Here is a 24,669-nt window from a genome sequence, read left to right on the forward strand (position 1 = left end):
CCTAGTTCATTCATCTTTCACTCCTAGGTCTTATCTTTCAATCCTTGAATTATATTGAAGGCTTTCTAGTAGCTTTTTCTCAGGTTAGTTTATCTTCTGTTATGGCTCCTATGTCTTGAATGTGTGCTGTAATGATTTCCATGTTTTACAACCCTGTTAAATTTTCCCTTTACATGCTTCTACCTTGCATTTTATGTAACTGCACTGCTATCCTACTGACTGAATTGTGTTAACTTTTTGTTTATTTTAGTTGTGCTTCCTAACCTAAGATCAGAAGATACACCATGCCTTCTATCTATAGATCTATTTCATGTTTTGGTAAGTGTTTGGTAGAATTTTTTGAAGCCATCATATTTATGATTTCCTCATTCAAAATCACACTTTTCAAGGTTATAAGTTCTGCAGTTGGGTCTCTTATCCATTCTCTTTATAAATAGGTATGGATTTGATTCAGACCATCAAAATACTTTAAAATGAAAGCGTATTTGCCTTTTACTTTCTAATTGATTTGTTCTGGTTAATTATATGAACCGGTGCAAAAGGGGTGATCAAAATGTACAGGAAATATTTACATGTAGAAAATATTTATCACAGTAAAAGACACATTGCTGTTAGTGCCCATAAAATTACCTTTCCTCACTTCACACATAATTTTGCCATCATTGTGGCTACTTTCTGAAGCAGTTCTGGAAGTCCTCTTTCTTTCATGTTTGTCTTTACAGTATGTGACCAGAAGTATGCTGAATGCTGCTGCCAGTTGCCACCCACTGGAAAGGCAGGCTGGAAAAAACACTGTAGTATGTCCTCATCTAAGTAGTGGCACTCAAATGAGGCACTTAGACCTCATTCACCAGGTCTGGCACAAAGCAACTATGGCTCTTGCCCCAAGTCAAAATGACCATAAAAGATAAACATTTTCCTTTTGGCTTTCAGCTAGGAGGAGGCTAAGGTGCAACTTTCTTCGGTCGTCCCAAATCCGGGTTCATCCGACACCAGCCACCTCCAGCATGCCACCCAAGTTTGACCCCAATGAGATCAAAGTCATGTACCTGAGGTATACCAGTAGCAAAGTTAGTGCCACATCTGCCTTGGCCCCCAAGATTGGTCCCTTGAGTCTGTCTCCAAAAAAAGTGGGGGATGTCATTGCCAAGGCAACTGGTGACTGAAAGGGTCTGCAGATTACAATGAAGCTGACCATTCAGGACAGACAGGCTCAGATTGAGGTGGTGTCTTCTGCCTCTGCCCTGATCATCAAAGCCCTCAAGGAGCTGCCAAGAAACAGAAAGAAGCAAAAAAACATTAAACACAGCGGAAATATCACTTTTGATGAAATTATCAACATTCACCGACAGATGCAGCTCTGGTCTTTAGCCAGAGAACTTTTCAGAACCATTAAGAAGATCCTGGGGACTGCCCAGTCTGTGGGCTGCAACGTGGACAGTCGGCACCCTCATGACATCATAGATGATATCCACAACAGCGCTGTTGAGTGCCCAGCTAGCTAAGGAGCATAAAAAAATATGTCAATAAAGATGGTCTGACAATCAAAAAAAAAAGATAAACATTTTAAATCAATTCAAATTATCAAGATAGCCATGACAGTACAACTAAAGATACTCATGTGGCTGGAGGTATAGCTCAGTGGTATACGCGCCTGCTTGGCAAGTACAGTGTCTTGTGTTTGATTTCAGGTACTGCAAAAATAAGAGACACTCAAGAAGGATTTGCTAGACCTACTTCAGAAAGTGGCAGAAATGACCCATGTGTCCAAAGTGACAGTATTTTCAGACAAATTAATGTTAATGTGTCTTTGAATTATCGTATGTACACTTCCCCAGGACACGTGTGGACAAGTGATAACTTTGAGTTTCTTGCAGAACTTTTTCCTCTTGTAATGATTTCATCCCTTTAAATTTATTGTTACAAAGAAAGCAGTGATGCATTTGGAGCATGGGATTGATGGATGGATATAGGCTGAGCCAACAACCCCATCCCTCATTATCTAGGCCTCTACTTGGTAGTTGTCAATCCTGACTCTTTTGGAACCTCCTGGGAAATTTCCAAAAGGAAAATATGCTAATAACAGACTGTAGCCATAGGTGTTCTAATGGGTGTATGGAGGAAGGGGCTGAGGGGTTACTGAGAATTGAACTCATGACCTCATCCTTGCCAGTCAGGCACTATGCTGCTGAGCTATATCCCCAGCCTGGTAGGTATTCTAATTAGGTTAGACTGTGTTGAGGCCTGTGTGTCAGTGTTGAGTTCCTTGAATACATTGGCATTCCACTACTTAGACCTAAATAAGCAGACTCAGCAAAAGTGATATTTGTCCTCTATGGTGCATTATATTGTAAGGTAGTTTATTGAATTAGTAAGAAAAATACAATGGTTATTTTTAAAAAACACAAAAATAGTACAGCATCTGGGGTCCTTTGTATTTGTTATGAGGTTCGTTCATATTGGTCTTTTTGTTGTGGCCCATGTTGATGTCCCTTTTCCTCTCGTAGGTAGGTGCTGTGCTGGCATTTCCAGCTTTATATTGGGATGATACTGTCGATCTGCAGCCTTCATCAATTAGTTCTGCCTATAACCAGCTTTATCTTTTCCATCTGATCACCATGGCACACATACTTCAGATACTTCTTACAGTAGACACAGGTAAAGCTTTCATCTGGGTGTTGGCACTAAATAACACTTGTCCATGCCTTTCTGGCAAAATTAATTATGCTTGTGATTAATCGTATTATGTACTTCTAAGTCTTATGTGTCCTTTTTTTAATGATTATTCTTGTGTAGTTCAGTTTTGTTTTTTTGAGACAGAATCTTGCTGTATATAGTGCAAGCTGACCTTGAGCACACTGTGTAGCCCAGGTTGGTCTCAAACTCATGGCAGTTCTCCTGTCTCAGCCTCCCACGTGCTGGGATTACAGGCATGCACCAGCACACCTGGCCTCATTTTTTTCTTTGCGGATGCCATTTGTACAGGGAAAGATAGAGTAAGTGTGAAAGTGCTAACTCCCTGACACAGCTTTGTCTGCTTTGCAGATACTCAGGGAGACTTTTTGGAACTGCTTTCCCTTTTATTCAAATTCTTCATTCTCAAGGTCTCTTCAAGATTTGTCTCTATCTGACTACTTTCAACCATTTGTTAAACCTTTCCATGAAACTACTCCTTGTAAAAATATTCTTTAGCTAATTTGTTCACTTTACAATAATTATCACTTCCAAACATATTTTCTAGATATTTGTAGTTATGTCTTCTTATTCCTGCTTCTCTTGTCTCATCCTCATTCTTTAGTTTGTTTCCTGATGGTACAAAACAAACTTGCCTTTGACCTCAAGTACCTAGCAACCATTAAATGTTTTGAATAAACATTCACTGAAGATACAGGAATAATATAACATTTTGAAATCACAATTGTCCTTTTAGAGTATAATCTTTAATAAAAAAGAAGCCTGCTTCTAGATAGAAATGACCAATAAGAGCTAATGAAAGTTCAGATAATTTAGATGAGAGGTAAGTAGCAGTAGAAAAAGTACAACACAATTATATACTCATTTACCCTTTGATCCACCAGTTCCACTTAAAAGAATCTCTCCCACCTGTTTGCAATGCAGGTGCCCCTAGTCCCACTTAGTCATGAATCTAAAGCAGGAGGTTCATTATAGCCCAAGAGTTCAAGATAAGCCTGAGCAACAGAGCAAAACCCTGTCAAAAGAAAAGGGAAGGGCTGGTGAGATAGCTCAGTGGTCTAAAGCACCTACTTAGAACAAGCTAAGCCAAGCAAAGCAAAGCACAGGGACCTCGGTTCAATCCTCCAGCACCACATGCCAGCCCGCCTGCCCCCTGGTGGGCTGAGCTGGCTACACACAAAATAAATAAATAAATAAATAAATAAATAAATAAATATTTAAAAAGAAAAGGGGAAAGGAATAGAGAATATGAGTCTATCCCTAGGCTTTACTGACAAATTATGAAATTGTATAAGTATAACATATTAGTTGTGACATTTTTTGAAATATCAAAAAATCAAAAGCAACCCTTCATCATTGGATGAGTAATGAATAACCTACAGCATATCCATATAATGGAATGCTGTACAGGTATAGAAAAAAAGAAATAAGATCTACTGAAATGAAGTGATCTCAAGGTATATTATTAAGGGGAGGGGCCCAGGAGATGGCTCAGTGGAATAAGCTCTTCCCTGGCAAGTGCAAGGGCCTGAGTTCAATCCCTAGTTCCGCCAAAAAACAAACAAGCAAACAAACAAACAAAAAAAGGTATATTATTAAGTGGAAAAAAGCAGAGTACAAAACAGTAGTTGTAGCTCCTTTGGGTAGGATAATTTATGTGTACATATGCTCACATATGTTCATATTTGCTTTTCTTGTTTATGAAAGAAATCAGGTGTGCTGGCACACCCCTGTAATCCCAGCAGTCAGGATGCTCATGTAGGTGCGTCTCCATGGCTTGGCTACATAGCTAGAGCCTATCAATAAGGCTAGTGTGTTTGCTCTGTCATGGTGGGCCAGCCTCACACTGCAGGATTATTTGGCCTAATCTCATTCTGCAGAGCCTGTTTCTTTTCTTATCCTTAATAAAGCCTTAACCATTTGTGCTTGTCTTGACCATTTCTTTGCTCAGGACAGAAAGAACCTAGAAATCACCTCTAGAAGGAGATCCCAGTACCCCCAAACCTGGTAACAATACATGTGTGTAATTCTACCACTTGGGTGGCAGAGACAGTAGCACCAAAAGTTCAAGCCCACCCTGGGAATTAGCAAGACCTTGAATCAAAAAATTTTTAAAAGCTGGCGATATACATTAGGGCAAAGGCCCCAAGTCCAATCCCCTGTGTAATAAAAGAAAAAAAAAAAAACAAAAAAAACTCAATTTAAAAATGTGTTGCCAGATATGGTAATACATGCCTGTAGTCCCAGTACTTGGGAGGCTGAGACAGGAGGATTGCATGAGTTCAAGGTCAGCCCATAGTGAGACCCAGTCTCAAGAAAAAAAAAAAAAAGTACATCTAAGCATAGTGATATACTCTAGTAGCCCCAGCTATGTGGAAGGTAAAAGGATCATGAGCCCAAGAGTTGGAGGCTAACCTGGGCAACATAGCAAGTCACTCTCGAGAGAGAAAAAAAGTGCAAAAAAAAAAAAAAACCCCAACAAAAACCATAACAGATTCCTCACTGAAGAAGTACAAATGACCCGCAATCGTATGGAAAGATGTTCAGTCACTGGAGAGCAGTTCCCATGCCAGGCCAGGGATCAGGAGGGTCTGTGGCCTGTTAGGCACAGCAGCAGGTGAGCGGTTGGCAGGTAAGCAAAGCATCACATGTCCAGTCACTTCCGTCACACCAGTTACCACCTGAACTCTGCCTCCTGTCAGATGAACAACTTCCATAGTGTTATTTTTTGCGTCTAGTTGTTCCCCCAAAGCCTTATGCAGTCATGAGGCAGCTTCTAGAGTTAATTAATTAATGATCTAATCTGGGATTAATTAAATCATGATCCAGTGCTGGGATTATGGGTGTGAATTTCAACCCCACCCTAAGGTGGGTAATCTGCATTACAACATGAGAGGAGAGAGGCTTGCTAGCTGCCACAGCTGCTGCTGCTGCTCCATTTGCTCTTTATTGTTTTGCTCCATCATGAAAGGCTGCCCTCTGCCATGTGCCACTCTGCCTAAGTATGGATTAAAACCTTCACTAACTGTGAGCAAAATAAACCTCTCCTTCCTTAATTTTGGGTGTCAGATATTTTGTCCCAGCAATAAGAGGAAAGTAAGATACCTAAACTCCTGCAGGCCAAAGCCTGTTGTGCACAGTGCCTGCAAGGGATCCAGCTTGTAAGAATCTGGAGCCTCGAGACCTGCATTGGCAAAGAGGCAGTGATACTGACTTAGGGAGTGTGTTTATTGTGTTGGAAACATCCACTCACAAACACGGAGGTAGACACCCTCACCAGGCTGGGGAAAACTGTCTTCCACAAAACTGGCCACGGCTGCCAAAAAAGATGGGAAGCTGGGTGTGGTGGCACATGCCTGTAATCCCCCAGCATTTGGGAGACTGAGGCAGGATGATTGCTGTGAGTTCGAGGCCAGCCTGGGCTACAAAGTGAGTTGAAGGCCAGTATGAACTACATAGTGAAACCCTGTCTCAAAAAGACAAAAAACCCAAAAAGAATGGTCATCACTGCTCTCAGAATTGCAAATTAAACTCTAAAATACCACCACACTTATTACAATGGCCAGAATTCAAAACACTTGACAGCATCAAATGCAAGCATGTGTAGCCATAGCAATTCTCACTTGCTGATAAAAACACAAAATGGCCCACTATGGTGGTACATATCTATAATTTCAGCTCTTGGGAGGCTGAGGCAGGGGGATCGTTGGAATTTGAGGCTACTCTGAGCAAAATAGCCTGAATTACATAACAAAATCCTGTCTCAACCAAAAATAATAATACAAAATGTTGCAGTCACTTTGAAAGAAGTTTGGCAATTTCTTCCAAAACTAAATATACTCTTATCATGTGATCCAGCAAACATTTTCTTTGGTATTTACACAAATGAATTAAAACTTATGTCCAAGGGCCGGTAATATAGCTCAGCAGACTAAAGCACCTGCTTAGGCAAACACAGGGACTGCAGTTCAGTCTCCAGCACCAAGGTGGGCTGAGCCAGCCAGAATCCAGGTGTAGTAGTGTAGGCCTATAATCCCAGCTCTGGAGGCTAAAAACAGGAGGGTCACTATGAGTCCAAGCTGGGTAGTAAGACCTTGTAACAACCAAATACATTAAAAAAAAAAAAAAAGCCCAGCACTAGGGAGGCTGAAAACAGGAGGATTACTATGAGTTGAGCTTCGTAGTGAGACCCTGCACAAGAAAAATAAAAATCAAAAAGCTTAGGTCCACACCAAAATGTTTATAGCAGCTTTATTCATAATTGACAAAACTTGGAAACATCCAGGGTAGCTTGCACTAGATGAATATATAAATAATTTGTGAACCCAGCGAAAGAATTTATTTATTTATTTATTTGTTTATTTATTTATTTTGGCGGAACCAGGGATTGAACTCAGGCCCTTGCGCTTGCCAGGGAAGCACTTATTCCACTGAGCCATCTCCCCAGCCCCAAAAGCATTTTAAAACAAGAGTCCTATTCAAATATGTTATAACCACCTCTTACAGCAGATAGCAGGTTGGTATTTTATAATCTCTATCTTAATACAAGAAAACTGAAATTCATAGATCTTAAATGACTTGCTCAGAGGTAAGGGGTAAAGTTGACAGCAGGAAAGTTTTGGAACTATGAAATTGGAGTGTATTTGTAGACTGCATAACAAATTCATAAATTCATCTTGCAAAATTTCTTTTTCAGGACTCCCCCTTTCTCAGGTTGAAGAAGATAGTGAAGAGGCTCGTTGTGCATCTTCATTCTTTGTTGAAATTTCCCAGTACATCAGCAGGTGGGTAGCAGGCCATTAGTCCCATATACTGCAGTTTCATTTTAATAATTTTACGTCTTTGGTCAGTTGCTTGGAAGCTTTTGTATCATTTTAATAACACTTTTTAAAAGTTAAGTAAATTCCCTGCCCCCAGGGCACATTGAGACAGGGACTGAGACTGGAGCTTGGGAGGCTGAAAATAGGAGGATCACTACGTGTCCGATCTATGCAGTGAGACTTTGTAGACCCTGTACTAAATACATAAATTCATACATACATACACACATACATACAAAAGTTAGGAGGTAAGGTCTTTCATTGTACTGACTTTTTGCTGGAGGATAGGCTTATAGTGGAAAAAACTTACTTTGGTTTTACATTTAAATAAAACATCGTACTTTAGAATAATATCCACCCACTTTTTCATTTCAGAGACTGACACAAGTCTGACACATGTTTAGTTCTTGTTAACTTTCCTGGGAACATAGGCAAAAGATGACATGATTTTAACAATTGTCAGTATGTAGAATTTAAATTGCAATGGCAAGCAGAAACACCGAACGACACCCAGCATTTTGAGGCAGATTTATTTACATCAGTGTGCACTGACTGGGTCCATTCCCAGAATATCAGGCCCCCACCTCTGGGGGTCCAGGGCTTAGATGGAATAAGCAAGCTGGAGCTACAGTGGCAGGATGGCTTGTCAGTTGGAGATTGGCTCTTACGATATGCATCACAGTGAGCAGCCCCTTCTAAGAGACAGGGGCAGCCAGAATTGGAACAGAAACTATTATCTGGGCGACTAACAAACTGAGGTATATTGGCTGAGGGGAGGAGGGGGCGCTATTTTCTGTTACAAAATAAGTGATAGAAATAGAAAATAGGTTGACTTTTTAAGGCAATCCATCTAATTGACACATTGAACTAGTTTAGAAAAATTTTAATACTGTAATGAATAATACAGGAAGTGTTTGGGCATTTTTATTTTAATATTCATATATATAATCACATAAATGCTGTGTGACATACATATGTGTATCTATTGTATAATTATAAATTTATATATCTTTAACCTCTGTGTACAGGTTAAAACCAAAATTACAACATGAGTGCTCAACTAAGCAATTGCTTCAAGTCTCTTCTTTACCAGTTTTTTTTTTTTATTTTTTAAGTTAGAAAAGCCAAGGAGGGCCAGGAGGCAGCTCAGTGGCATAAGCACCTGCCTGGTGTGCACAAGGTCCTGAGTTCAATCCCTGCTACTGCAAAAAAAAGAAAAGCCAAAGAGGCAGTAGTGTTTCCTTTTACCCCTTTCCCCCACGCCTTGCATAAATAGTGTGCCTTTATTATAACTGATGAACTAATATTGATGCCTTATTATGAACTAGAATCTACGGTTTATATCAGGGCTGTCTCTGGTACCATTACAGCATTATACCAAGTGGTTTTGCTGCCCTACTGAACTCTCAGGTTTTAGGGGGTTATTTGTTTTTGTTTCATTTTATTTTTTGTGGGGAGAAAGGTGCTGAACCTTTAATTTACTAATAATAACTTTTGATTTTTTTATTACATATATGTCCTCATTAACTTAGACTTTCATAGAAACTTTTTTTTTTTTTTTTCCCAGAACTGGGGTTTGAACTCAGGCCCTTGTGCTTGCCAGGCAAGTGCTTATTCTACTGAGCCATCTCCCCGGCCCCAGAAGACATCATTAAAGATTGTGCTTGCATGAATATGAGATCATTTTTTATTTGATTAAGTTTATTAGTACAATATATTTTTAAATCAGATTTTTGGGACCTTTTTTTTTTTTTTTTGTGGAACAGGGGATTGAGCTCAGGCCCTTGCGCTTGCCAGGGAAGCACTTATTCCACTGAGCCATCTCCCCAGCCCCTTTTGGGATATTTTAGATATGTATAGTAATCATATTTATCATAGAGAATTTGTACCTGTACATGATGTGACTCGGTTTTTTCTTTCCCGTTTCCCTTCCCTTCCTTCAGCCCCCTTTCCCTCCCCATATACAAAAGCTTTGCTTCCTTGTTTTCCTTTTTTTTTTTTTTTTTCTTTCCTTTCCCTCTCCCCTCTCCCTTGTTCTCCTTGGTATAATTTAAATATACATAATGCTCATATTCATCATAGTGAATTTGTACCTGGACATGATATATTTCAGTTCTTTTTCCCAATTCCCTCCCTGCATCACCTCTCCTTCTGTATTTACAAAGTTTGTTTCCATTTTATCCTTTTCTTAAAATCTTTTTTTTTCCTTTTCCCTTCCTTCCTTTTCTCCTTCCCCTCCCCTTATTCTTCTTTTGAATAGTTTCTTCCTATTTTACAATACCTGTTATACATTTTGGTCCTTATTTACTGTTTCAGAGTCTTACTTACTCTTTCAGATTCTTACACCAGAGAGAGAATATGATATTTGCACATTTGTGTCTGATTTATTTCACTTAGGAGTATGGTCTCAAGGTGCATCCATTTTCCTACAGATGTCTGAAGTTCATCCTTATTTATGGCTGAGTAGTATCCTATCATATAAAAAACACATGTTGGGCTGGCCGAATAGCTCAGTGGATTAAAGTGCGTGCAAGCAGCCGGAGGGGCCAGGGGTTCTATCCCCAGGCCTGCTGTGCTGGCCTCACCCCAGGGTGCACTGAGATGGCAATTGAGACTGGGCATAGTGGCATGTGCCTGTAATCCCAGCTCTTGGGAGGCTGTAAACAGGCAGATCACTTTGAGTCTAATCTAGTAGTGAGACCCTGAACACCCTGTAGACCCTTTCCTAAAATAAAAAAAGAAAGAAAAAAACCCACATGTTTTTCATCTATGCCTCAAATGATGGGCATCTGGGTTGTTTCTAAGATCTAGCTTTTACGAATTGTGCTGCTATAAACAGGTGCACGTATATCACTGTGGTATGATGCTTTTATTTCTTCTGGGATAAAACCTAGAAGCTGAATAACTGGGTTGAATGAAACCTCTAATCCTAGTTTTTTGAGTAATCTCCACACTGACTTCCACAGGGGTTGCATTAATCTACAGTCCCACTAACAGGGGAGAAGAATTTCTTTTTCTCTACTGCCCTGATAGCACTTACTTATTGGTTGATTTCTTGATAGCCATTCTTAGTGGAGTGACATGGAATCTATGCATTGTTTTAATTTGCAAGTCTCAAATGACCACTAGGGGCCTGCCCCTTAGCTCAGTTCTTTAAGTGGCTGCTTCAACAAAGCAGTCAGGTTTGCAGACCAAAATTAGAGAAAAAGGAGGGATACAAGGAAAGCCAACATTTTGGCCCTAGCATTCTAAGGTCAATTAAGACTCAGGACATATGAGAACTTGTACTGTAACGTCATATACCTCAGTAGTGTCCCAAATTTTCTGATCAAGAAGATTATGGGGCCAAAGAGGAAAGTGATCGATGACATAGAGTGGGCCTAAGGAGAGTCACATGGGGAGAAGACACTCTCTCAGGCTTTCACAGAGAGCACATTGGCCAAGCAATGGCCGTGACTCATCCACATGGCTGCACTGATAAAGGTTCTACAATCTGAGGTATAGGATCTCAGGACAAATCCTGAGGGCATTTCACTGACCTTCTCAGACCCAAAAGCTACAACTCTTGTTGCACAGGTCTTGCTTTACCTTGGTCTTAACCATCCAGTAGAAAAGTATGAAGTCGAAATATAAGAAATAAAGCCATGCTGTTAAGTTGAGCTGTGGGGGACTCAGGTCAATAATTTCTGACATTGCCAGTTAAACAGAAGACCCAATGCTATTATGGGCTACTGGACTCTTTTAGAATATTTTGCTGAGTTTACACACCTATAATATTCAATAACGGAACTTAGAAAAAATGGGGTATACCGATGAATGTCCATTTTGTATCTGTGTATTCAAAGAGGTTGGGATAGATATATAGTTGCATTCCCTTAATGAATAGAATGATTTGTTCTAATGGTGTTTGTAAATAGGATCACAAGTCCGCATCTTATACAGCAATTAACCACTAAGAAGAATATATGCAGTGTATTATTTGTTGAAACTGTACTTCCGATTTGATTTGAAACTGTCTCATTGCTGTTTATCAATAAAACTTTGGAAAAAAAAAACAAAAAAAAACCAAAGCAGTCAGGCTCAGATTGCTGTGGTTCGATCCCCACAACTCAAGCCAGCCAAACCTGCCCTCAAGGCATTCGGAGAAAAAAAAAAAAATCAAATGACCACTGATGTTAAACATTTTTTCATGTATATATGCCATTTGTATTTCTTCATATGAGAAGTGTGTATTCATCTCAGCTGCTCATTTTTGGATTGGGTCTTTAAATTTGAGGGGTTTGTTTTTCAATTCTATGTATGTTCTAGGTATAAATGCATGCCTGAGAGACAACTGGCTAAAATTTTTTCCTACTCTGTGGGTTGTCTTTGTACTCTGTTGATTTCTTTTATTGTGCAAAAGCTTTTTAATAGGATGAGATCCCAGTTGATTTTTTTGTATTTTTCCCTGAGCAGTTTTGTTCATGAAATCTTTGCCTACACCTATGTGCACAAGAGTTCTACTTATTCTCTCTTCAGCACATTTAGTGTTTATGTTTTAATATTTAGATCAATAAATATAATACACCACATCAACAGAGTCAACAAAAATCATGCTCATCTCAGTAGATGAAGAAAAGCCATTTGACAAGTCAAACATATATTCAAAATTAGAATAGGAAGTTGGAATAGATGGTCTTTACCTCAGTCTCACTAAAGCCATCTATGGCAAACCGCCAGCCAACATCACAATCACCGTGAAGGGTCAAAACCTGAAAGCTTTTACTCTAAAATCAGGAACAAGACAAGTAAGAAAGTCCACTATCACCACTCCCATCCTATTTAATGTGGTTCTGGAAACATTAGCCAGAGCAATTAGACAAGAAAAGAAAATAAAAAGAAATAAGGAGGCCAAGGATATAACTTAGCACTCAGAGTGCCTACCTGCCAAGCACAATAGTCCTGAGTCCAATTCCTGGTACCAAAAAAAAGGACGGGGGAATAAGGATGGAAAATGAAGAAGTTAAATCATCATCATCTGTAGATGAAATTATATTCTATGTAGAAAACCCCAAAAATTCCACACACAAAAAAAACCCTTGTAGATTTAACTAAATTTAACCAAATTCAGTAGTGTGTGTAGCTGGATACAAAATCAATACTCACATATCAGTAGCACTCCTATACAGAAACAACAAACTCTCAGAAAGAAATAAACTGCACCTTTTATAATAGTATCCAAAAAATAAAATACTTAGGAATCAATCTAATGAAGGAAGGAAAAGATCTATACATTAAAACTTAGTAGTCTTGGGCCGGGGAGATAGTTCAGTAGAATAAGTGCCTGCCTGGCAAGCACAGGGTTCTGAGTTCAATCCCCCATAATGGAGGAAAAAAAAAAATTAGTAGTCTGTCTTTTTTTTATGTATTTAGGAGAGGGTCTATGGGGTCCCACTATGTAGATCAGACCCATAGTGATTCTCCTGTTTTCAGCCTCCTAAACACTGGGATTACAGGCGTGTGCCACCTTGCCCAGTCTCAGTCACTGTCTCATTGCACCCCGAGGGTAGGGCCGGCGTGGCACACTGGGGATTGAACCCCAACCCTGCACTCTGCCTAAGCAGGAATAATTAGTAGTCTTAAAAAGGAGATCAAAGAGGGTATTGGAAAATGGAATAGACTAAGCATGGTGGCATATGCCTGCAGTCCCAGCACTTGGGAAGCTAGGGCAGGAGAACTGCTGCAAGTTTGAAGCCAGCCTGAAGTGCATAATAAGACTTTGTCTCAAGAACGAACGAACGAACGAACGAACGAACGAACAAACGAACGAACGAACAAACGAAAGAAAGAAAGAAAGAAAGAAAGAAAGAAAGAAAGAAAGAAAGAAAGAAAGAAAGAAAGAAAGGAAGGAGAGAAAGAGATCCCTTACTTATGGATAAAAAGAACCAAGATAGTCCCAAAATTGTTATACAGATTTAATTCAATCTCAATCAGAATACCACTAGCATACCTCACAGAACTAGAGAACACATTCATAAAATTCATTTGGAACCAGAAGAGACCAATAGTGAAAACAATTCTAGGCAGCAAGGGTAAGGCAGGGGGCATCAAAATCCTTGATTTGAAGTTATACTACAAAGCTACTGTGATAAAATCAGTATGGTACTAGGGGGGAAAAAAACCAAAACAACTGAGGATCAGTTGAACAGATTAAATATGCAGAAACAACTCCAAATACACTGAGCCACTTTATATTTGACACATGGGCCAAACATGTTCACTGGAAGAATAATAGCCTGCTTAATAAATGGTACAGAAAACACTGGTTTTTCCACATGCTAAAGATTAAAATAAAATAAAATGTGTTTCACTGTGCACTAAACTAAAATCTGTTAATACAGAAACCAGAAAGATTTTTCTGTTTGTTTGGTTTGGGGTTTTAGTTTTGTTTTTGGTTTTTTGAGACAGGGTCTTGCTACACAGTTCAGGCTGGCCTTGGTATCACTGTGTAGCCAAGGCTAGCCTGGAGCTCCACACAATCATTCTGCCTCAGCCATTATTTTCTTTTTAGCAAAGATAGTTCCTTCAAAGAACTGCTTTTTTTTTTTTCAGGTTTTTGTTTAGCTTTGTTATTGGTTTGTATCTAGGAAAAAGAAGAGAGTATTTCTATGCTTAAAAATCTAGATTAATAAAAGATTTTGTGGAGACAGGAGGATCACTAACAGTTCAAGACCAGTCTGAAGGCCAGAAGAGTGAGCCCAGGGGCAGCACAAACTGCATAGTTAGACCCTGTCTCAAAATAAATAAATAAAAGAGATACATTTTTTTTTCTTAAATTTTATTTGTGTGTGTGTGTGTGTGTGTGTGTGGCCAGCTCAGCCCACCAGGGGGCGGGGCTGGCTGGCATGTGGTGCTGGGGGATTGAACCGCGGTCCCTGTGCTTTGCTAAGCTTGTTCTAAGTAGGTGCTTTAGACCACTGAGCCATCTCACCAGCCCGAGATACATATTTTTTAAAAAAAGATTTTGTGGTTTTCTTTAGAAAATTACTATAAAATTTAAACATTGAGGCTATTAGCTATTTAAATATCTATTTTCAAATGTTTAAAACCTAAGTGGGTACTAAGTTGTTTAACTGTAGTTTGGAGGGGCTGGATGGTGATGGTGACGGTGACAGTGCAGGTGATGCTGGTGGGTGGTGTCTCCTTTAGAGTCTAGCGTGTTGTTCTGATGCAAGTGCTCTATCTCCTAGCTGCGCTGGGCACAGTGCTCCTGGCTGGTACTTGTGGGCCGCCTTGAAGAACGGCATCACCCCTTACCTTCGCTGTGCTGCCCTCTTCTTCCATTATGTACTCGGGGTGACACCACCTGAAGAGCTGTTTACCAGTAAGTAGGAAAATGAAGTCACAGAGTATAAGACCAAGACCTTTTATCTTATTCTTATCTTTGCCAGGCATGGTAGTGGTGCTCATCTGTAATCCCAGCAAGAGGATCACAGTGAGTTCAAGGCCAGCCTGAACCTCATAGCAAGCCCCTGTCTCACAAAGAAAAAAAGATTACATAGTTAGAGCAGACCAATTAATTCTCTGCTCTCGACCCATTTCTTCTGTGTTCACTCTAAATTGTGTGTCTCTTCCATGACGTAGGTTAAAAAGAAAGCCAAAAACCAGATTAACCTCGTAGTGTATAAGTCTTTCTCTTGACTCTTGTCAATGGATAGTTTATGTGCTTAAGTTTATAAAAGATCTACATGCAGAAACTAACTGGTAGGATATGTAGGAAATTAGAGACATTAGGCTTTTGAGAAGAGAACTTTTTGATAGGTAGGAGAAAAATCACTGTATTCTTACATCTTCTTGCCTCTAAATCTAGGCCAAAGCTAAGGTTTTTCTTATGGCTATGTGTGGGTTAAAAACTAGAATGCTGGTATAATTTTGGAAGCTACTAGATTTGTTTAGTGATTCTTCCTTTTGTCCTTTGAAAATAAACTGAGCAGGGTACCTTTGCCAGAAAGTATATCTGATTGGGTGCTCTCCTCTGTCTATGTAAAATAGGGAGCTACTTTCCAAGTGTACACCAGTGCAGATATGTTGGTAGCATACACCAAAACAATCTCGTTTATGTAATAGGTCCCACAGAAAATAAGTCCTTTTTCATTGGGAAGAAAGCAAATCTAAATAAATACATTTGTATAATGTCAAAGGGTAATGCAGGGCCACCAAGATACCTCAGCGGACGAAGCAGCACCTGCTTAGGCAAGCTCGGGGACCAGGGATCAATCCCTGATACTGTATGCTGCTCTGGCCCTGCCCCCAGGATGCACTGAGCCAGCCACCAAGACCAGGTGTGGTAGCACACGCCTGTAATCCCAGTGCTGGGGAGGCTGAAAACAGGAGGATCGCTAAAGTCTGAGCTGCGTAGAGACCCTATACCAATTACATTAAAAAAAATAATAATACTGCAAAGAAAACTAAGCAGGTCATGGGAATCGAGTGCTGAGACCAGAGTGGGAACTCTGATAGGTGTTCATGGAAGGTCACTAAGGAGACACTGCACAGACTGCTGCATAGGTGGGGTTGAGCTGTTCAAATAGGTGAGTACTGCTGAGCAGAAGGAAAAATAAATATAAAGCGTCTGCTTGGCATTTCCCAAGAACAGCACAGACATAACTATAGCCAAAGGGAGGGTAGCAGGTGCTGCTAGGGCCTTTCTGCCACAGTGGGGACTTGGTATTTTATAGTGAGTGCTGGTGGATAGCCTTGGGAGCCTCTAATGAGTAGAGTAAATCAGGTTGGTGTTATCAAAAGATCACCATGGCTTGTTTGCCACCCACAGTTTTTATAATGTACGAAGTATACTCTCTGTGTAGAATATAGAAATGAGCATAAGACAATGAGAAAATGCTATGTAAAAATGAGCCTGGTAAAATGTGTTTATTAAGTATATTTTTGTTCTCTTGCAGATTCTGCAGAGGGAGAGTACAGTGCACTGTGTAGCTATTTATCTTTACCCACAAATTTGTTCCTGCTTTTCCAAGAATACTGGGATACCGTAAGGCCCTTCCTCCAGAGGTACTATGAAAAAAAATTTCCTTGTTGGGTTACTATCTAGTTTGAAATTTTTGATTATAATTATTTGCTAACCTTTCCGATTTGGTGTCATTGATTAAAGGTCTGGCAAAAGTATGGGAGAGTCCTAATTCCTACCTTTAAAGAAAAGAGAGAAAACCAACAGCTATAGGCAGATGGAATTTCTGCTTGCTCTTCCTTTACTGAAGTCCATTCATTTTATTTATTTTCCCCACAGCTGTTGTCTCATTCCAGTTTTAAAATAGTGTGGAGCTGGGTATGGTGGCGTATGCCTAGAATTGTAACACTCTGGAAAACTGAAGCAAGCTTGAAAATTCAAGCCCAGTTGTCTCAAAATAAAAATAAATAAGCCGGTGTAAGCGTGGGGTTGCTAGTAGACATAAATCAGAATTAAGAAGTTTTTTAAAAACTTAAGACCAGGCCGGCCAGATAGCTCGGTGGACTAAAGCACTTGCTTAGGCAGAGGGCAGGGACCAGGGTTCGATCCTGGCTGGCCATGCCAGCCTCGCCCCCAGAGTGTGCCGAGAGGGCGACTGAGACTGGGCATGTTAGTGTGCACCTGTAATCCCAGCACTTGGGAGGCTGAAAACAGAATCATTACAAGTCTGATCTATATAGTGAGACCATTAGCTAGACCCTGTACTAAATGCATGAAAAAAAAAATTAGGACTGTATCCAATTGTATTTGTCATGCAATGGCACATATCTTAAGAGGTTCTCCTAGAGAGAACGAAAATCTCTTGGTGGATAAAGATGTAGCACGTCACTTTCTGGAGAGAAGTATCTCTCAGAAAACTTTTCTAGCACATTATTTTCTGAACCTCCTGTTTATTTCCAACCATATCTTCTTGCCTTGTTTTTGCCTACAGCACTTTGTAATAGTTTTTTTAATCTGATTTTATTGATACATTGTAGATAGACATAATGATCATGTTTATTACTATCATTTTTATAATCACTTCCTTTATTTCCCTTAGTATTTCTCATATACATCACAGTTTTTGTCTTTTTCTTCCTTTTTTTCCTTTAATGATACCCAACTTCAGAATTTGTGTGTAAAGGTTTACCTGCCTCCTGCCACCATCCTCCTGCCTCCTGCCACCATGTCTGTTAGGTTCCTTCTTTGCTTCCTCATTTCACAGTGTGTTTTTATTTCCCATGTGAACAAAATCAGTCCTTCGGTTTTTTGAGTCAGTGCCTGCCTGTGTAGTCTAGGTTGGCCTTGAAATCACTGTGTTCTCCAGAGTGGCCTCTAATTCGCAATCCTCCTGCCTCGCCCTCTTTACTATATAGGCATGTCCTACCACACCCAGCAAGGGAACATGTGTGTGTGTGTGTGTGTGTGTGTGTGTGTGTGTGTGTGTCTTGCAGTGCTAAGGATTGAACAGAGGGTGATCACCCTGAGCTATATCCCTAGACATTCATTCATTCATTTTTGCCTTTTTTGAGACAGGGTCTTGCTGTGCAATTTAGGCTGCCTTTCTCTCCCTTCAGCAGTGTCTTCTGCATATGACTACAGCTCTTCTAAGGCTACAGTAACCACCAGCAAGCCAAACTGTGATTCTAGTATCCACTAATAAACCTGCCCCTGTCTCCAGCCTGGGCCAACAGAGTGGCATTTAGGGTGCCTTGCCTTTCTTCTCAGGGCTGGCTTTTCAGCCTATCTTTCCTTGTAGCCTTTTTTTTTTTTTTCTTCTTCTTTTTAATTTTTTTTTTAATTTAATCTTTCATTTATTTATTTGGTACAGGGTCTTACTACACAGTTCCAGCTCATAGTGATCCTCCTGTCTCAGCCTCCTGTCCAGCGCTGGGATTACAGGCGTGTGCATCACACCCAGGTTTTCGGGTCGGCACAGCATGGAGTACCAGGGATCGAACCTGGGTCCTTGTGCTTGCCAGGCAGGTGCTTAGACCACCAAGCTATCTCCCCAACCTTCTATCCTTTTCTTTCTTTTTCTTTTTTTTTCTTACAGTTTTAGGGATTGACTACAGTAGTGCTCTACCACTGAGGTACTCCTCCCACCCACAATATAAATCCTCAGAAGATTTCATCTTATCCTATGATCCTGGTGATTGAGCACATGACCTTGCCTGAGCAAGCCTGTCACCTTTATTACCACTTCCTGGTATTAAATTCCCCCTTAGGATGGTTTCTAGTTTTCTAGTTTAAACCTTTTTAAAAAATGAATTAATAATGCCAGCCATGGTGGCACACGTCTGTAATCACAGTACTTGTGAAGCTAAGGAAGGAGGAGTGCGGGCTCAAGGCCAGCCTGAACAACACAGGGAGGCCGTGACTCCAAAAGAAGAAAGCAATAAAATAAATAAAACAGATTTTAAAAGGAGCTAATAAGGGAAGGAAAAATAATAAACACAAAAAATGGGGAAGAAGAAAGGGGCAAAATATAAGATAATATGAGTAGAAGAACATGGAGAAAAGGAACAGAAAAAAGTGGCCAGAGCACAGGGTCCTGAGTTCAGTCCCTGGTACCACAAAAAAAAAAAAAAAAAAGTGGCCAGAGTGGCTGACAGATGAGCATGCGTCGACCCTGTGATAATTCCGCGCTTTCCCTGTCCACATGCAGGTGGTGTACAGATCCTGCCTTACTCAACTGCCTGGAGCGGCAAAGCACCGTGGTGAGGTTGGTTTCCCCTTCCCGACCCACAGGTTTCCTTAAGTAGTTCGCTGGTTGAAGTGCTTTCTAAGTCTTTCTTCAATCTCAGTGCAATTCATTCTTTCCTACATCTTCTGACATGTTTTTGTCATAAGTTGGATTCTTCCTACAATTGATTTTTCTTGGAGTATCTACTTTTCACCTCTTAAATTATTAGAGAATAAAGACAGAATTATCCCTTTACCCCCTTGTCTTTCTATCTATATTCCTAGAAAGTAGCCCCAAAACTTTTCCTCAGTCCTCATCCCCACTAACTGTGGCTCTGTCCAAATCTACCACTTCTTCAAACACCGTTAGTTATCACCTTCTTCACAAAGCCTCTGCTTACCTGCTCTTATTCCTGTGCGTGTGCCCCCATGTACCAGCCACTCCCCGAAATCGGTGAGCCAGGGTGAGAAGTGTTTATCTTCTTCAGATTCCCTGTAAACCCTGGGTTGTAGTATGTACAGTGTCTCTTTTTTTTTTTTTTTTTCTTTTCATGAGCAGGCGCCTAAACAATTGAGCTAACCAGCAGACCTCCCTTAGTGTCTCATTTTTATTTGAATTGGATTACTTTAACAAACAGGAAGAGCAATTGGTCCCCAAGTTTAAATGCCAACACTAGTACCATTATTATATAGATAAAACTAAACTGATGAGACAGTGTAGATTTGCCTTTTCTAATCTCTTACCCTTGCACCCTTTTCAGTTCCACTCTAAATGTGCATGGCTGCTTTCTCCCATGCCACTACTTTAATGATAATAAATCAGCTCTTGTGCTAGAGGCTGCAGTATTCACATCAGTTTATAAAGAAAACCTGAGTACAAAGAAAAAGTTTACTATATGAATACATATTTTTAATTGGTAATCTCATACAATTTTGTCTTTATTTCAAGTCACCTTGTGCCAGTTAGACATCTGTCCCCAGCATGTTACTAAATACCCTGAAAGACTTTTAAAAGGTAACATAGGGGCTGGGGAGCTAGCCCTATTGTTGAAGCGCCTGCCTAGCAAGCACAAGGACCTGGGTTCAATCCCTGGTGCCACATACCAGCCACCAAAACTGAGTGTGCTGGCACATGCCTGTAATCCCAGCACTGGGAAGACTGAGACAGGAGGATCACTATGAGTCCAAGCTGCATAGTGAGATCATGAACCAATTAAATGAATAAATTTTTAAAATTTTAAAAATAAAAAAGTGATATAAATTGTTCGATCATGAGTAATTTACAACGTAGTTGTGTACGTGAAACTCAAGGTATGACCTAAAGTATAATGATGTATGAAATGTATCATTAATAGTATTGAAATTTAAAGAAGAGATTTATTTATTGGGGGGAGGGGTTGAGGATAGGCTCTTGCTAGGCTCTCCTTGAACTAACTATGTAGCCCAGGCTCGAGGTGATCCTCTTTTTTTTTTTTTTTTTTGTGGAGCCAGGGCTTGAACTCAGTTCCTTGCGCTTGCCAGGGAAGCGCTTATTCAACTGAGCCATCTCCCCGGCCCTCAAGGTGATCCTCTTGTCACAGCCTCCCAAGTACTGGGATTATAGGCCTGCACCACCACACCTGGCTAAGAAAAGATTCTTAATGAGACAGATTTAAGCTTAGAGGAAATCACTTTTAGCTGAATGTAGATTATAGCTCTAGGATTATAGAATGTAAACGAATTCCATGCTACTCTTGTGATCCAGGACATGCAGGCAGCCCTTTGATCATCACTAGTGTGGTGACAATCAATAACAAAACAAAAATTCACTGTGCATTAAATACTAAGTATATTATGTTTCAGTTCAGTATCTCCTTTACTCGTCAGCAGTTCTAAGTTTCCTTGATAGTATTGTTTGTATTTATTTTTTATTTATTATCTTTTAAATTTTTTAATTTTTAAAATTAATTAATTTATTTATTTATATATTTGCAGTACTAGGGATTGAACTCAGAACCCTGCGCTTGACAGGCAAGAGCTTATTCTACTGAGCTATCTCCCCAGGCCCTATTGTTTGTATTTAAATGATGAGTTCAGTATTTCTATCTCAGTTACTCTTCTCTCATTGCTGGGACAAATACCCAACACCCAAAATGAAGAAAGGAAAGGTTTATTTAGCTCACAGTTACTGGAGGTTTCTGTCCATACTCAGCTGGCTCCAAGGCAGAGTGACACATGGCAGAGAACAACCTTTCATGGCGGCTGCAAGGAGCAAGAGGAGCCAAGGGAGGAGTAATGCAATCACAGCAACAAAGAGAGGAAGTCTGTCTCTCTGTGTCTCTTTATGTTACATTCAGGCTATCCCCTCAGGCTGGGTGTAGCACTCACCCATAATCCTAGCAGTACTCAGACCCATAATCCCAGCCTTGAATCACCCTTAATCCCAATGGATCATTAGCTAATCACAAACTCTAGAAGTCTGCCCCATGACTGCATGTGGCTTTTGGGGGGACACCTAGAGACAAACCATAACAATTTCTCTTCTTTTTTTTTCTTATTATTAAATTAATTGGTGGCATGGTGGCACACGTCTGTAATCTCAGCACTCAGGAGGCTGAAGTAGGAAGATCATTGTGAGTTTGAGACCAGCCTGGGCTCTAAAGTAAACTCAAGGCCAGCCTAAACTGCATAGCAAAACTCTGTCTCAAAGAGACATAAATAATGAATAAATAAATAAATAAATTAAAGTAATATGTATCATTGATAAGTTTAGGTTCAAAAACTTGTCAAGTGTCAGAGAATTTAGGATTTGTAACTAAGTCTATCTGATTTCAAAGGCTATATTCTTAACTATTGCTATCCTAGACATGCTTAGAAATCTAGCTAGAATTTAGGCTTGAGAAATAGTGGGACCTGAGTTTGGGAAGGAAGCCAGCTGATGAAAGACTTGGAATTCCAGGATAAAAAGTTTGAATCTAATCTATTCAACAGTGAGACTTTTGGGCCCAGGAGATAGCTCAGTAGAATAAGCACTTGCCTGGCAAGCGCGAGGGCCTGCGTTCAGTCCCTGGTTCCTTAGGATAGATATACAGCTACATTCTCTTAATTCAATGAATAGAGGGATTTGTTCTAATAGTGTTTGTAAGTAGGATAGCATGTCTGTATCTTGTACAACAAATAACCGCTAGGAAGACAGTATGCAATGTGTTAATTATTGAAACTGACCTAATAATTTGATTTGAAACTGTCTTATTGCTATTTGTTTCTCAATAAAATTAAGGGGAAAAAAATCCCTGGTTCCACACACACAAAAAAAAAGAACAGTGGGATTTTCTTTGCATTATAATTATGGATCCTTTGCACCCGCCTGCACACATACTTTGGACTTGTTGTTTTGGGGTTGTTTTATTTTGGTCAAACCCAAGACCTCATACATGCTAGCAAAGACTAAACTACTGAGCCTGACCCTCAACCTCCTTTTGTGATTTTTAAGATGCTTTTCTATTACATTGGTCAGTGTTTGATCAGGACTTACTCATAAATTTGCCTTTTAAATCCCATGTCTAGGTACCCTAGAAAAAGAAATAGTTTGATAGAACTTCCAGATGACTACAGCTGTCTCCTGAATCAGGCTTCTCATTTCCGGTAAGCGGGGAAGGAGAGAAAGTGCGTGCGTGCGTGCGTGCGTGCGTGTGTGTGTGTGTGTGTGTGTGTGTGTGTGTTGTGTATCTTAAATCTTCCTGAGCTTGCTATATTGTACTACTAACAAATTTATTTCTCTAAATGAGACCATTGTGTGCCCTCTTTTAACAGTGATAATTAATCTTTTCCCCCCAGTACTGGGAATAGAAGCCAGGGCCTTTGCACTTAGCTACATCTCCAGCCCTATTTTATTTTTTGTTTTGAGATAGGTTCTCATTCATTCACCAACTTGCCCAAACTGGGCTCAAACTTGTGATCCTCCTGCCTCAGTCTCCCAGAGTCCTGTGAAACAGATATACCCCACCACACCCAGCTCATCAGCCTTCGTTTGGAATTGAGAGGAAGTCCACATAGCGTACAATTAACCATGATAATGTACACAGTTCAGTGGCTTTCAGTACATTCACAATGTTCCATGGCTATTATTACTCCCTAGTTTTTTTGGTTGTTTTTTTTTTTTTGGCGGAACCGGGGATTGAACTCAGGCCCTTGTGCTTACCAGGGAAGTGCTTGTTCCACTGAACCATCTCCTCAGCCCCACTACTCCCTAGTTTTTTAGTTTTTCTATCATCCCAGGCACTTTGTATCCACACTAATCACTTTGCATTCCTGTATCAATCAGTGAATGCTTACTAGAGAAACAGATCTAATATAAGATAGATAAATACAAGAATTTTTGAATTTATATACAGATATAATAATTTAGCATATTGGTTAATAGTGGCCACCCACAGAGTCAGTGTGGCAGGGTGCAAAAGGTCTGTCAAGTTGACCAAGTTAACTGTCACAATACCCTGTGGTCCTTACTGCTGATAACCAGTAATAGACTTTCTTTTTTTTTGTCTTTTTTTTTTTTTTTGCGGAACCAGGGATTGAACTGAGGCCCTTGTGCTTGCCAGGGAAGCACTTATTCTACTGAGCCATCTCCCCGGCCCAAGAGACTGAGGTCACTACCTTTTTTTTTTTTTTTTTTTGCGGAACTGGGGATTAAACTCAGGTCCTTGTGCTTGCCAGGGAAGCACTTATTCCACTGAGCCATCTCCCCGGCCCTCTTAGACTTTCTATCACTATGGATTTACCTGTTGTGGACCTATCATATAAAAGGGATCATAAGGTATATGCTCTTAGGCATCTGGCGTCTTCTACACAGCATGTTGTCTTAGTTTATCCACGCTGTAGCCTGCAACAATGATTTCTTTTGGGCTAAAAAATATTCCATTATATCAGTGTGTATCAGTTTTATTTATTCTTTTATCCATTGATGGGTATTCATCTTATATTTATGATGGGATTGTTTCCTCCTTTTGACCGTTATGAATAATGTTAGTGTGAATATCCATGGAAAGTTTATGTGTATGTATATGTTTTCATTTCTTTTGCTTATATACCTAGGATCTGAGTTGCATGTACTAGGTCACGTGGTAATTTTATGCTTAACTTTGGGACGACCTGTTAAACCTATTTTACAGTAACTGCACCATTTCACATCTCCACCAACAATGTAAGAGACCTCTCTTTTCACATCCTTGCCAGCCCCTCAGTGCACTACCAGCTCTAGTTCTGGGAATCTAAACACACATTCCCTTAGGGGCCAGGAGGATGGCTCAGTGGAATAAGTGTTTGCCTGGCAAGCGCAGGGGCCTGAGTTCAATCCTCGGCTCTGCCTAAATAAATAAATAAATAAATAAATGACCCCCTCTCCTACCTTGGTGCAAGCAAGCTACTAGAGAAGTAGGCTGCCATCCCCACCACCTCCTGCCATGGGGTTAGGAGATAGGGGCTTGGTAACTACTACACAAAATGTCA

The 24,669-nt window shown here is 40.1% G+C and overlaps 1 protein-coding gene across 1 annotated transcript in view; it reads left to right on the top strand.

Annotated features, from left to right (window-relative positions):
* The window catches only part of Ubr1 (ubiquitin protein ligase E3 component n-recognin 1), a 188,172-nt gene that overhangs the window by 155,716 nt on the left and 7,787 nt on the right, over positions 1-24,669 (top strand). The window contains exons 38-44 of the mRNA XM_023712531.1: positions 251-318; positions 2,508-2,658; positions 7,391-7,478; positions 14,744-14,877; positions 16,454-16,562; positions 19,166-19,222; positions 22,729-22,806. Coding sequence (XP_023568299.1) covers positions 251-318; positions 2,508-2,658; positions 7,391-7,478; positions 14,744-14,877; positions 16,454-16,562; positions 19,166-19,222; positions 22,729-22,806 — 685 coding nt within the window. The remainder of the gene's footprint in view (positions 1-250; positions 319-2,507; positions 2,659-7,390; positions 7,479-14,743; positions 14,878-16,453; positions 16,563-19,165; positions 19,223-22,728; positions 22,807-24,669) is intronic.

The sequence above is a fragment of the Octodon degus genome, unplaced genomic scaffold, assembly GCF_000260255.1.
Source record: "Octodon degus isolate 3935 unplaced genomic scaffold, OctDeg1.0 scaffold00002, whole genome shotgun sequence".
Taxonomy (NCBI): Eukaryota; Metazoa; Chordata; class Mammalia; order Rodentia; family Octodontidae; genus Octodon; species Octodon degus.